We start from the raw sequence: 14,961 nt of genomic DNA on the forward strand, positions 1-14,961 counted from the left end.
GTGGATTGCAAAGTTATTCGTGCTTAAACCCTGCCGCTGTTAAAGGGATGTAAACGCTGGAGCATATTGTTAAATTAATTTATTTCAATGGGGTTTTCTCTGCCTTCTCCATTTGCTGGACGGCTGAAACCCCATCTTAACTTTAATAGGATGTACTTCGCAATAAACCTAGCTGACTTTTTCTGGCTAGCGCCAGGAATTCTGCAAAAAAAAACAAAAAACAAAACGGAATTATTTTTCAGTGCTTTTGTTCAACCCGGCGGCAGAGCAGCTTATTGCTACGGCACGTTCCCTCCCTAACCCGACAGACCTCTTCTAGTTTAAAATTCTGTCCCTAACCCACTAAGCGCTTTCCCCTCTTCTATTTTTCTCTCCCCCCCCCAGAAAAATAAAAATAAAAATCCCCCACCTTCACTCTCTTTAAACTCCCCGCGAAAACAATGAGACCAATACCTCGACCATGAAGCGATTTACGTACCAGTGAGCAACACTTCTAACCAACAACACTTCTAACCAAACAGTGCTTATGATGGGGATATTAATTTCAAGGAAATGCAAAAAGGAAAACAAAAGGCAAATACTGTTCGGCCACCTTGATGTGCGCGCGCTAACCCTAAAACCCAGTGAAAAAAGAAACGCAGAACCAAAGGACCCACGGAGCTCCTGCAGCAATGAGGATGGGCGTGGAAGTCCTCTGAACTTACGCTGCCTTCACGGAGAGGATCTGTATGATTTCAGGCACACAGGACTTGGGCGAAGGGGGGTTGGCGCGCGCGTGGTTCTCGTTTTGGCACTCAAAGTCACTGTCCCATTTCAGCAGCGGGTGGGGGGGGGGAAGGGGGAATTACAAGAGGGAGAGGGAGAGAAATCCAACACGATGCTGATGATGAAGGGGATGGCGAGGACGAGGGCGCTTCTTCTTCTTCTCCTGCCTGCCGTCTCTCTCCCGGACGGGCCCTCCGCTCGCTCAGATGTCTATCCGGGAGTGCAAGGCGCTGTGCTTGCTCTCGTGGTCCCAGTAGGAGCAGTGCATCATGGCCAGCTCCGGCGGCTGGCGCCCGGCGCACGCGAACTGCAAACCCGCCGGCCCGTTGGGCGAGCCCTGCGGGGAGCCGCTCCCTGCCGTGGCGGCCGCCGCAGCCGCCGCCGCCGCCGCCGCCACGGCCGCCGCTCCGAGCTGCTGGGCCGCCGCGGCCGCGTGGTGGTGGTGCTGGTGGTGGTGGTGCGGGTGGTGGTGGTGCGCGTGGTGCGCGTGGTGCGGGTGGTGGTGGTGGTGGTGGCCCCCCATGCCGTTGTACGAGTTCACCATGGCCGGCAGGCGGGAGTAAGGCCCGTACGCTGAGGCGGCGGCGCCTCCAGGCCCGGCCGCCAGGCCTACTCCCTTGACGCCGCCGCCGACGGGGCTGAGGGGACCGCCGCCTCCCGCCCCCGAGCCGCCGCCTCCGCTCCCGGCGCCCGAGCCGCCCGCTCCCTCCGACATGGTGCAGGCGGCGTAGGCTCCCGCCTGAGGCGCCTGAGGCGGCGGCGGCGGCGCGGGCTGCGCCAGGGACCAAGAGGCGGCCGCCGCGTTGAGGAAAGGCGCCTGCAGGTACTTGGCGGGCGGCGCCGTGAGGTAACCGTAGCCGGCCGCCTCGGCCGCGGCGCCGAAGAGGCTCTTGCCCGGCTGGAAGTGGCCGGCGGGCGGGCGGAACGGCCTCTTCATGCGGCGGCGGCGGCGGTAGTTGCCCTTCTCGAACATGTCCTCGCAGGCCGGGTCGAGCGTCCAGTAGTTGCCTTTGCGCTCCCCGCCGCCCTCTCGCGGCACCTTGATGAAGCACTCGTTGAGGCTCAGGTTGTGGCGGATGCTGTTCTGCCAGCCCTTCTTGTTCTTCTCGTAGAAGGGGAACTTGCCGATGATGTACTGGTAGATGCCCGACAGCGTCAGGCGCTTCTCGGCGCTCTCGCGGATGGCCATGGCGATCAGCGCCACGTACGAGTAAGGGGGCTTCTGAGACGGGTCGCCCTTCTCCGGAGGCGCCGACGCAGCCGAGGCGGACGCCGATCCCGCCGGGGAAGCCTTGGCAGGGGCAGCCGGGCTCAGCTCGCTCTTGGCAGCCGCCGACTCGCCGCCCAGGCAGGGCTCCTTGATGGCCTGGTGCTGCTGCTGCTGCTGCTGCTGCAGGAGAGACACGGCGTCCTCGGGCCCCGCGGGGTCTGGGTAGCCGGTGGCCATCATGGCACCACCTGCGGCTGCTGCGATGGCTGCGCCCCTCGGAGGCGCCTTCTTCTTCAGGGGGTCTCTTGCGGATCCCGAAGGAGGCTCCCCTCGATCTCTCAGGGCGATCTGCTGGGAGCGCCTGTCCCGCCTGCCTGCTTTAAGTCCTGCCTGAGTCTGGTGGGCTTTTTGGTTCTCTCTGTCCCCCACCCACTTCTCCTCCTCTCCTCCTCCTCCTCTTCTACGCTTCTGTCTCCCTTGCAAGAGGCAGCCTCTGATCAGCGGGCTCAGATATCCACTCAACTTCTGGACGAGCTCTCCTCTGATTTGTATGGGCTCCGGCGAGTTCCGCTTTCGTCAGGATCCCTTTTCTCCCATCGCACCCCCCCCCGTCTCTCTCTCTCTCTCTCACTGTGCCACCCCCTCCCCCACCCGTCCCACAAGCCTGGGAGCCAGCTGGGCACGGGCGAGTTCATGGCGAAGTCAAACCGCGCAAGTCCACCCCAGCGAGGAATCCGGAGGCTGGAGCCCCCTGGGGGTCCCAGAGCAGAGGGAAGGGCGGGGGTGGGAAGAGGCGAGGGCAAGAATCCACGGCAGGAGAAAAAGAAAGAAGCTGCGTCTCTGGCGACTCCTGCACGAGGCAGCTTAGGAGCAAAACAAGTGAGGAGAAGGGGGGGGGGTTGGTGTGGGGGAAAACATTTCTCTTCTTTCCACGCTGCAAAGAGATTGCAAATTTGCAAGGGCGATCTGTCGACTGGGGAGGTAGGGGCTCCTCAGTGAGCCGGGATGGACGGCTGGCTGGCTGGCTGGGGGCCGCTGACGGAAGCCACCATCTCAGGGATGTCCAGTGAGGTTGCTCTGGAAAACGTAGGCTGGGAACGCGAGGCAGTTTGAAGGATCTCGGCTTGGAAAGGTGACAACGTCTTGCTCCAACGCCTGTTTTCCAAAGAAGTGTTGCTGTTATTGTCACCTTGTTTGAGAGTACAAAGTTGCACGCCCTCCTCATATATTTTAAGGAAGCTAATACACAGAAGGGGTGTCACAATCCTCCCCCTCTCTTTCTGCCTATCTATCTTGTCCATCTAGAGACAGAACGAGCCGCGTGATTTCTACTTAGATTCGAGTTCGGGCGCCCTTCCCACTTGACACATCAAAATATAAATATCCCACGCATATTGGGGCTCTGTCCTTGCAACCTTTTAGTTCACCTTAGGCGTGCACAAAAGCAAACAAGCCCTCGAACAGCTCGCTTCGCTGCCGGCTCCGGACAAGATGTTTTTCAAAAACATGTCATTCAGGTATCACTTGTTTGTTTCTAGATTTCAGAGACATCCCCCCAGGTCTGGGGGGGGGGGAGGCAGCGAGACAAATAAATAAATCAGCGAATGAATGAGGAGGGTTGGGAGCTGGGGAAAGGAAGAGCTCGAGGAGGCTGCTGTTTCCCCAGGTTAATTGGTGCCTAGGAAAGGGCCTCCTCCTCGAGCTTTCCTTCAGATGCTCCAGTGCCTTCGGGCAAATCCCACGCACAGGCCGGCCTTGAAGCCTCGATCTCTGCGAGGCCTTGGACCGAAGCCTAGCAAGCGAGTTAGCTACCGGGCCTTCGATTTTCTGATGTTTCTCCAATAGAGATGGTTCACTTCCACGTTCCCGTGACCTGTAAACAACTGCTCATCTTGTTCTCAATAGCCACGGGCCTGTGAGGATCCTTTTACTGTCCTTCTTTGCCATTCATTTCGTATGGCCACGTGGGACCATCAGGTCTTGCATTTCCGCTTCGAATGCACATAATTTCATTCATTCTGGGCATGACAGTCCTGGCCGCCCTCACTTCCAGAAGAGAAAGGGGCTCTGTCAACGCAGTTCTTGCGCACTCTGTAATTTTCTCTCCTGGAAAGGGCTCTTGTGACTCTGTTCAGCCATTCAGCTGCGGGGCTTTGTAGAGATTTTAACCTTGGGTGGGTAGGCCCTTGAATCAGGGTGACTTGGCCGCCATGGTTTATGTAGCCTGTTCGGAAATTATGCACGCTTGATTCTGGGGAGTGGAGCATAGAGCTAAATACAATGGGAAATATCACCACGCTGGTTCTGCCCCCGTATATAATATTTGTAAAAGAAGAAGAAAAACCCATTGGTGTCAATGGATCTCAACAGGCACTTAAAGGATCTCTTTCTGTGGGTGCGTGCGTGCGTGCGTGCGTGTGTGTATTTATGATTATCTTATTGCGTTCACACAACTGGATTTCTTTGTAACTGTACCTGATGCTTTTAAAAAAAAAAAAAATGGAATGTTTGACAATTAGTTTCTAATAAATGCACATGGCAATAGTTCTCTTCCCTTTGTCGGAATCAATAAAATCAGTTTTATTTGATATCTTCCTGATTTAAAATGTTAAAGACTGAGGTGACCAAATTGTGGCAGGTCACTAACAGTCCCAAACGCATTTACCTCCAAATTTCATCATTTTCAGTAAAACTTTCTTTCCAAGTTAAGTGTGACTGTTTCTCGCAGCTTAAAAAGTCACATGTTAAAATATATGCTGTTTCCTATTGGACGCGTAAAAAAATCAAACAAGTTTTACGACTTGTTCAGCCATCGAAAAGGAAAAAAGGAAGCTTACTTAGAAGGAAGCCCACATGTATTTAATGGGATTTACTTCCAATTAAGTAGGCTTAGGACTGAAACATTGAAACAGGAGTCTCCTAAGAGCATATTGTTTGTACAATGTATCTCCCAACAGCAACCGCAGAAAGTGCTGCTCTCTTTTCCGTTAAGACCTGTATCTTTGTATACTTACATACGCTGATAACACTATTACAGCCTAGAAGCAAAATAAAGCCAAAAGTTTTATTGAACAGAATGAGACTGTCGGTAAAGATCAGGAAGCCCCTGAGTCAATGTTTCAACTAAGACGAGGTACATAAAAGGACAGAAGTATTTTTTTTTAAAGCGCATTATTTTTGGTTTGCAACCGAGGTGCTAAGGATCTATCTTCGTGTGCTTCTAATGGAGTGCATATTTCTATTGGAGTCATCTCTGTTGGAATCCCTTCTGTTGCTTTTCTGGAGCTTGGGTGTTTAAAGTGAGCTCTCGGATTTAGATCAGCCCCTTCCTGAAATCTTAAGCCCAGAGAAGCTGGCGGGGAAACCTCTTTCCCACGTAGGAAGCCAAGCACGCACCCAAAGGCTCTGTGGATCCAAATAAGCTGCGAGGCTCTGCCGCCCTGTGCGCATTTACTGGGAAGTAAGCACCGCCGACTCAAGCGGGTCTGATTCCCGAGGGCCAGCTGGGCTGCCCTGGAGCAAACCGGCCCGAGGGTTTTGCAGCAGCCTGGCTTCCCTTTTGCTAAGCAAGCGGGCAGTCCCTGCCTCTGGATCCGACGGGGCCAGCTCCTGGCCCCCCGACGGAAACCGAGCGCTCGGCCGCCTGCTGGGATTCAGAGCCGCGGCTGCTCTTTCTTTCGGAGGCCGGTGGCGTGAGCTAGTGAGGGCCAGTTCCTTCCCCCTGACCACCCAGGCTGGCCGGGGCTGCTTCCCCCACCCCGCCCCGCTCGCAGGCATTTCCTTCCGCAGGTGTAGCGGCAGCATTGTGCTGTGTGTCATCACCTCCGCTAGACTGCAGAGCCCTCCCTTCCCAAGCCTGGAAAGGCGGCGGCGGGCGGCAACAGAGGCAAGCGCGCTCGGCCAAAGGGTGGCTTTCTGGGGACTCTCTCTTTCTCTCTCCTCACACGCTTCAGTGGGATCTGACAGGAAATCAGAAACTCAGGAGGAGGAGGGCTGAAATGGCGAAGAAGGTGAGGGGACAGCCGTGGGTGTCTCTGCCCAGCGCGCAGGGCTGACACGGAATGACTGGCGGGGGTCACTGTTTCGCTCAAGGAAAATCTTTCCTTGCTCCCTCTCCTCTTCCTGCACACTGGCAGCCAGCCCCTGCTTGGCAAGCCTTCCTGAGAATATTGATATTATTATTATTTTAAAAAATAATGGTAGGATCCATCCAGCTTAGCTTTTCCAGAAGCAATCTAGTTGTTTATGGAATAGGTTGGATCCGAAGGAAGTGACAGCGCATGTCTACTCAGGAGCAAGCCCCGCTGAAGCCAACTAGACTTACTCCTAGGTCAGGGCGCAGCAAGGTCTGCAGCTGAACTCGAGACTGACAAGACTTTCTCCGCAGGTTTCTTGGGGAACTAAGCGCCGCTTCCAGTACAATCTACTGAGCATGCCTACTGAAGAGTAAGCCACACTGAGGTCAATAGGACTTACTCCCAGGTAAGTTTATCTAGGTTGGTACCTAATTTGCTCTGGCTCCATCCAGCCTGTAAATATTAAGCGTCCAGGGATCGAGATGTTATTTCCCAGGCATTGACTTCGAGGTCACTCTTATCAGGGCTAAGGGATAACTGTATACATCAGCAGGTTTAGCATCTTCCGCAGATAAAGAAATAAATTTCTTGAAGGGGTGATTTGTGAAACCTCTCTCTTTGAACGGGAGGGTTTCACCTCCCACCTCGCAAAAAAGGAAAGGGGGTACAATCAGTTTTTTCTTATAGATGCCCTTAGATTCTTAAGGATGCCACTGTTTCATCCCCTTTTCTCCCCAAACTCAGGGCTAAAACGTCATGCAATTAGAAAGGACGTGCAATGCACAGAGGCGAAGGTATATCTGCGTTCAGCCAAAGTGGATTCTGGTTCACAAGGTCCAGTTCTAAAATTCATAAGCAATCGGGAGTGGAGCTGAATTCCTGCAGAAAAGGCTGCGCACGCTGCAACTCACATGGCAGTTTAACAGCGAGTAAGTTCCAATGACAGCAAGTTCCATTGAAGAGGGTCCAACTGAGCAAGCACGGTCAGGATCGCATTGCCAGGCACAAGTTTGTATCTGGATCTGAACCTGGAACTACTGAAGCCCACACGGAGGGTTTAGTCTTGGCATCTCCATCAGATTACGACCTGCTTTCTATCCAAATTAAACCAACGCACCGGGATCCGAGATATAACTGGATCTAGATCCAGTCGGTTGAAATTCAACATATTCACGGCTAAGTAGAGCGACAGGTTTAGCGGGGTTTGAAATGTAAACTTGGAGATAAATCATAATCACATGGACACGCATAACCAGTGGCGTAGCGTGGGTTGTCAGCAACCGGGGCAAGGCAAGTAATTTGCGCCCCCTAACCCGTGGATTTGCGCCCCCTAACCCTAACCCCCAGATGTTGCGCCCGGTGCGGCCGGCCCCCCCTGCACCCCCCACGCTACGCCATTGCTCATAACAAGACTTCAGCACCTGAAATACTCCGGCTGCCGATACTACGGTTTATTGGCAATCGGGATAATCTCAAGAAGGGATAAATCTAGGGCACAGATTATAGGTTTTCCAGGGGATCATATCTTTCTTTTATCTAAACGACAGGATTCCTATTCCCCGAAAAATAGGTTCTGTCGCAATAAACCGGGCTTTACTTCTAAGTAAACCGTTTAGGATTCGGGTTAAACTTGGAAGTAAGGCCCTTACGGCGTTTTCTTCAAAGTCACAGTTTAGGATCGAGGTCGCCGTGGCGCAGTCTCCATCCCCGCTGAAAGGAATAGCCAGTCTTCCACGGGTGAATCCTTTTCTGCGCTTAAGAAGGAAGGGCAGATGAACGAAAATCATGCTGAGTTTCTCTGTTAGCTGTAGAAAGCTGGAAAACCATATTGCCTAGATGCTCCCGGGCAATTCAGGAAGTAGCCAAAGGGGAAAAAATCACATTCATTTCATTTTAATGACCCGGGCTCAGGAAATATTAATTGCTTTCAATCACACAGATTGACTCAGGGTGATGAGTAAAATGGTTGGCTTGGATCAGGGTATTCACAGAAACAATATTTTGAAAGGGAAGAAAACCACGGAATACAAAGCATAATAATGATAATGGTGATTATGATGTTTTCATTGTGTGTGTTTTTAACCCAAATATCACAACAGTTCTTTTCTTTTTTAAAAAATGGTGCTCATTTATTGCCTTGCTTCTGTTGACTAGAAATTCAACAATTTCTAGGCCCCACTGAATGCAGTGGGTTTTACCTCCGAGTAAATACGCGATGGTTCCCTCTGTTTAAGTAGCACTGGTTTCAGAAAGAGAGAGAGTTAAGCGCACAATTAATTCTTCAATTGACAGCAATGGAAAATACGACTAACTTCGGCTGGATCTTATGTCAGGGTTGCAAGGTGGTGCGCGCGTTTTAAATAAGATACTGGGGATATAATTTTTTGTTCTTGTTCTTGCAGACAAGACTCAAGAAATGCAAGGCAAAGTGAAGCGGCTACAATACCAAAAGCGTGAAGGATCCTGAAAACCTATTAAGATCAATTCCTTATTGAACGGAGGCTATTGCCCTTAAAAAAAAAAACCGTTTCCAGGGGTGGCTTCGAGGATATCCAGCGAATTTGGACCATTCAGATTAAATTTCTCACACATTGACGGCTAAGGCACAATGGAAGTTCTTTACCATATCTCATTTCTTTCATCTCATGTTTTTGTTAAAAGATGGCATGGCGGGTTAAATGACAGAAAACACGGACATAGTAGAAATTACTGAAAAGAACAAGCCCGCTTTGAACATCCTCAAAATTCTTCGACAGGTAAAGAAATGAAATCTTATGATGGTAATGAATTCACCTTGTGGGGAAATCAATGATTTTTATAAACTCATTTTAAACAGTTCTTTTAATTTATGAAGGCCAAGACACTGAGAGTATAACAAACAGATCGTCGACACCACTGTAACGTAATCTATATCTGAATTCAGAGGGTACAACGACAGCAACTAGCTTCGCCATTGGATCAAATAATATTTCAACCTGAGCCAAGAAGTCCCATCTTTTCCGCACTTGAACGTTTGAGTTTGTGGTTAAAGTCTTTCCCCGGCTTACCAACTCTTGCCTGGTAAGGCGAAATATACCAGAACAAAGCTCAGCAGGGAACTATTCCTTTACATTTAAATTCTTTGCTTTATTTGTTCTTTAAAAAATATTTTTCTTTTATTTTTTTTCTTTTAAAAATACATGCCAATCAGAGCCGACCGGTGTCTTTGTTTCATATCATCATTATCAACTGAACAGTTTCGATTCTAGGCTGAAAGAAACGTATATATCTTTCTTTTTTCAAACCTTTTAATACTGGTGGTTGTTGCAGCTATGCCGCCCTCCCGCCCTAAACGGACGATCAGCTAGGGAAGCCGGTTCCTCTCTCTCTATTCCACGTAAAGGTTATTCTGACTCCAACGGAATAAATATGAAGGGAAGTACAGAGGTCGCTTCCCCGAAACCTACAGAGCTCTCTTCACAATGGCCCGCTTCCCCAAAGCCTCTTTTGTTTAATTTTCGGAAGCTCCTACCGAAGCCATTTGTCTCGTCCTCAAGCGGCCCGACTCGAAGAAAAACAGAATACTTCAATTTCAACTTTTGCCAGGCACACACAAGCGTGTAAACATACTTCTTCTTCTTTTTTCTTTTGGAGAGAGGCTGTGAAAGGGCGGCTACAAATTACACAACACAAGATCCTCTTGGAAAATTTCAAAAGAGGTGGGTGGGAAGAAGAAGAAGCTGACTCTGGGGTAACTGGATCTCTTCCCCTCCCCCCACCCCCGCTCCACCCTTCACCAAGGGAAACGTGTTTGCGGATCCCTCGATCACCTACTTCTCGCTTGCCACTTTCCGGCCTGGTTTCATGCAACTTGTCAATTTCACACCAATTCCGAGGCAGGAGAGGAACCCTGCCCTTCTGAAGCCCTCGTTCCCTACCTCAATCTGTTAAGAATGAACCGAGCCTTGCACAGATTGACCCCCAGCAAGATGAAACGGCGGAGAATGTGATCTCCTTCGTTCCCAAGAAGAAAAGCCGTGGGGTTGCTGTTTGGAGGTACCTACCTCCTCCCCTCCCCTATTTCCTATTTTCAGCAGGCTTGCGGCATCAACAGTTTCGAGAATTGATTTATCTTGAAACAGTCTTTACAGAAGTCGCTCTCTCCCACCCGCCCCTTATAAACTCGCCATGCTTTATTTAAAGATCCTGGATTATTTGTTCCAATAACAATTGGGGAAAGGAACAGGCATACACATAAACATGGCATTTTAGGCACTGTTCTTTCCTCTAAAAGTAAGGAGACCAAAGGAAATAAAGTGTGGGAAATGGAAGGGAAAGCTTTTCTTGAAGGAGGGATTTTGCATCAGGTTCAGATTGGTTTTTCACAAGATGAATAATAATGATGATGATAATAATAATAATAATAATAATAAGTTTATTATTTATACCCACACTTTTAGGGTTCTCCTAAAGAGACTAAGCTTGATTATAACCCACATATATGCACACACATTTATGTATGCATTACATGCAAAACAATACATTGTACATGTTTGCCTGTGGGGGGGGGGGCAGGCAGTATATGCATATAGAAGTATAGCCGGAGCATTGCAAAGACAGATCCATAAATAGGAACACCAAAAAGGAATATGCGGCCACACTGAAAATGGTATTTTGAGTGTTCAAATTGAGTTACTGACATGCAAATTATGCTCAGGCCTCAGATGAGTAATTTAATTGAGGATTTTCAATGTGTGCATTTATTTAATCAACCAGGCATCTAATCAGCCAAAATCAACAATCACTTGAGACGCTTGCATGTTATGTGCATCTAGGTGCATCTAGGTGTCATTATTACCTACCTAAACAGGCCTCCCAAACATATAATGATACAACCTTATTTATGCAAATTGCCTGATGGAATGGCTTTCTTTTTGTTCTTTCGTTAGTAAACAAAAATGATAGAAATGGAAAAGCTGTTTATTTGAAAATCCTTTTCAGAATATAGTATTTGTTTGATTAACTGCAGTTCTGTAGTACACCTATGATACTGAGTTTCTTCATATGTGTCTACACACATACCATAAAATCACACAGTAGAAAGAAATCCAGTCACCAAGTCCTGACTACAGAACAGGACTATGCAATCCTATGCAGTCTATGCAATCCAAACTTACAACATGCCATGAACAAAGAACAGGGGCATCTCAGAAAGATGCTCCCAGACCATGCACCCCAAATTACTGAGAGCTGCTTTCCATACCAAACAAGAACAAAACAAACAGTGCAATCCTATGTATGTCTACTCAGAAGGAAACTCACTGAGTTCAATGGGACTTATTGCCTGGTAAATGGATATATGATTGCTGCCTATGGATTTCAGGATATCCTGTAGTAATCTATAACTCTCTTGAACTCCTTGAATCATTTTTGAACTCACCCAAACAAACATTACTCTTTAGTTGTGTCATTCATAAATTGTTGCATTACATGAGGGGAACTAGTCAGCTGAGCATTAAAAAACCCCCAAGCAAACTTTAATATACTTGGGTGGGGGTTTTTTGGTTGCAAAATCAGGGATTGGTAACCTGTGGCTCCAAATCTTGTTGGACTACAGCTCCCATCATCCCTAACCATTGGCTAGGCTGGCTGCGGCTGATGAGAGTTGGAGCCCAACATTTGGATAGCCACAGTTAGTCAGGCCTGGTCAAAATCTTCAACCCCCCAGAATCCAAATCAAACTTTGTTCTACATCACTGTTGAACCCATATATCTGCATTCAGGTTGATTAGCTCTTGGGGGAGCAAGTCCTGTTAATTCATAGGCAGCAGCAGAAATAAATGGGATTTCCCCCCACATACTGCATTAGTGTAGTCACACTGTACATTTAAAGAACACATAAAGCACATGGCTTTGGGGACTGCAGCATCCTCAGCAGATTACAATTTCCCAGGATTCTTTGGGAGAAGCCATGTGCTTTACATGTAGGGTGTGATGGTTGTATGGGGTAGAAATGCACATGCCAACACTAATCAGATTCAGTTGGAGCCCAGATTATTGTCACTGGTTCAGGGCAAAAATGCTTAGGGACGAGATGCCTTTGCTATCAACTTCATAATGGAATTAAACAGGCTCCAGGAGTCTAAGCGCTTGGCTTAATTGCACTGCAGATCACACTGTTGGAATGCTGGGGTATTTAAAAACACCTAATGCATGTCTTCCAGCGAGTATAAACTGTATGCTTCCCCATGCACACCCAGATGAAATAAGAACTGTTCTGTTCTCTGAGTTTTGCATAGGAGAATATCCTAGTATATCTGATCTATTGAAGTCCATGAGTATTTTGCTATTGAAGTCAAAGAGCTGTGCGTTGTGCACTAAGGCTCATGCTTTTAACAAATTCCCCACAGTCTTTTTGCAAAGGTTGTTGTTTCCCACTGTTAATCCCCGATAAAGTTTTCCTGCTCTATAAATATAATTTGTGAAAGTGACATGAAAGTCATTGAGTCTCATTTCTTGTCTATGAAACCTTCTTTAAGACTCAAGACTATCCTGTTTTTGTTCTAACAAACTAACATGTCTATCTACCCCTGTGGAAATCCTCTAACATTTCTCAAGAATGATTAACCCTGAAATCCTATATACATTCAGAAGTAACCCGAGTGAGTTTAATGGGACTTATTTACAGAAAAGTATGGCTGGACTGGCAGTCTAACAGAGAAAGGCATGTATTATCTACATTCATCCGGATGTTAGTATGGCATAAGCAGGTGAATGGCCGAGGAATCCCATAGCAGAGAGCAAGAGATGTGCTTTATTAAACAAACACAGATTATTCAAGAAAACAAGAACTTGTTACATGCTACAGGAAAGGTAGCAGCACAGTCTCTACACTATAATAGTTATTCCTTTTTGCCAGGAAACTGTGCAGAGATCAGGGAGCTGTAGAACAGAACCCTGAGAATGTCACTAAACTAAATTTGTTGGATGCCCCAGAAACAAAACCACAACCCAGGAGGGAGGGGATCCATCTTAAACCTTGGGTTGTATCCAACTAAGTTTCACCTAGAGTAGATCCACTGAAATTAATGAAGCTAAGTTAGTCATGCCCATTAAATTCAATGGGTCTACACTGAGTATGACTAGCATCAATAGAAAGCCAAGAAATTAAAGTGTCAAAAGGACTACAGTTTTCTGAAGGCAAAATGTTATTTGATATTAATATTAACCCTTGCCTTGCTGTAAAAGGCAGCTCAACTCCAATGGTGTCCATCCCATATTCCTCAGGGCAGGGGCAAATCCAATCCCCAACCAATAGCATCTTCCGCCACACAGTATCCTCCCTTGCGTGAATGTCTTTCACTGCAGACAAGAACAAATGAGTAACGTGTGTGAAGATGAAAATTCTAAACTCTAACCTATTTTCAAGAGTCTCAAAATACAAAAAAGTACTCCTGCATTCATTCAAAAATAGAGATACTCTGAAGGAGCATGCTGATTGAACTCACAAGGCGGCAGCCGGGCGGGGGGTGGCGGGGAGAGCTTTATTCTCAAAACCTTACTGAATTTACACAATTGGTCATGTGATAAAATGTAAACAGTGTTGTTGTTCTTTCTTGGTGTATGCAGTGTTAGATTGGCCATCCAGTTGGCTGTTACAGGCTTACTGACTGCTGTGATTATCCTGTGTTGCTGCTGTCCTGCAGTCACTGGCCTACAGCAAGGCTGCTGAACATTGCAAATGAAAACAAACAGGCCAGCCTCCCCATTTGAAACAAAAGAGAACTGATGTCCCTTTAGGAAGCTGTAAACATAGACAGCTTGGCTCAGCTTCAAAGACAAGAAACAGGAATTAATGCTCAGCCGTGGCCATTTTCTAGAGCAGAAAATGAAATTTTGCATAAATGAAAATTCGGCTACATTTTAAGAATTCAGATAAATGTCATTGCCTGTATCAGCATTTTGCTTGTCAGTGATACTGAGGCAAACTTAGTGACATTTTTGACAAACAGGAATTCTTTCCTATTTGAAGGAGAACCCCTAGCCATCACTGAAACAGTAAACACGTTTTACAGAATATCTGTCTGTGGCAATGTGTAAATAAGGTAACAATGATTTCATAGGGCCCAGCGATCTACCTTAAAACAGTAAAGGTACCCCTGCCCGTACGGGCCAGTCGTGTCCGACTCTAGGGTTGCGTGCTCATCTCGCTCTAGAGGCCGTGAGCCGGCGCCGTCCGAAGACACTTCTGGGTCACGTGGCCAGCGTGACAAAGCTGCAGCTGGCGAGCCAGCACCAGCGCAGCACACGGAAACGCCGTTTACCTTCCCGCTATAAAGCGGTACCGATTTATCTACTTGCACTTAAGGGTGCTTTCGAACTGCTAGGTTGGCAGGAGCTGGGACCGAACGACGGGAGCTCACCCCACCGCGGGGATTCGAACCACTGACCATACGATCGGCAAGTCCTAGGCACTGAGGTTTTACCCACAGCGCCACCCGCATCCCTTACCTTAAACCAGAGAACATGACTAACTAACTGCTGATCATCCAGATGCTGAGGAATCCCATGGCAGATAAACCATATAAATAACAGAACCATAGAATTGTAGAGTTGGAGGATCATCTCATGGAATGATATGCTTAGTGAAACATAGCTTACTCAGGGAAACAAACCAAGCTACATGTTACAGGAAGGTCTGAAAAAGCCTTAGGACATATCTATATCAGTTTCACCCAACTTGGTGCCCTCCATATATTTTGGACGACAATTCCCAACAGCCACAATGGTCAGGGAGGAAAGTAGTTTGGAATTCAAAGCATCCTGAGAAAGCTCTCCGGTTTGTGCCTTTGTCTAAATGGGTCCCAGCCCCACCTTCCCAGCCAGGGAGCCTCCAGGTGATGCGGGACTCAGTCCCCCGCCCCCGGAGGG

General features: G+C 48.1%; 1 protein-coding gene and 1 long non-coding RNA gene across 2 annotated transcripts; one reads left to right on the forward strand and one right to left on the reverse strand.

Moving 5' to 3' along the window:
* Nucleotides 1–408: 408 nt before the first annotated feature.
* FOXL2 (forkhead box L2) lies at nt 409–2,413 on the reverse strand. Its single transcript, XM_083504718.1, has one exon. The coding sequence runs from the start codon at nt 2,213–2,215 to the stop codon at nt 968–970; it is 1,248 nt and encodes a 415-aa protein (XP_083360844.1). The 5' UTR covers nt 2,216–2,413; the 3' UTR covers nt 409–967.
* A 224-nt stretch (nt 2,414–2,637) lies between these two features.
* Nucleotides 2,638–12,490, forward strand: LOC310708085. Its single transcript, XR_014526841.1, has 3 exons — nt 2,638–2,854; nt 6,363–6,457; nt 8,454–12,490. It is a non-coding gene; the product is annotated as an uncharacterized lncRNA (long non-coding RNA).
* Nucleotides 12,491–14,961: the final 2,471 nt, after the last annotated feature.

Source organism: Podarcis liolepis (assembly GCF_965112155.1).
Source record: "Podarcis liolepis genome assembly, chromosome: 5".
Lineage (NCBI taxonomy): Eukaryota > Metazoa > Chordata > Lepidosauria > Squamata > Lacertidae > Podarcis > Podarcis liolepis.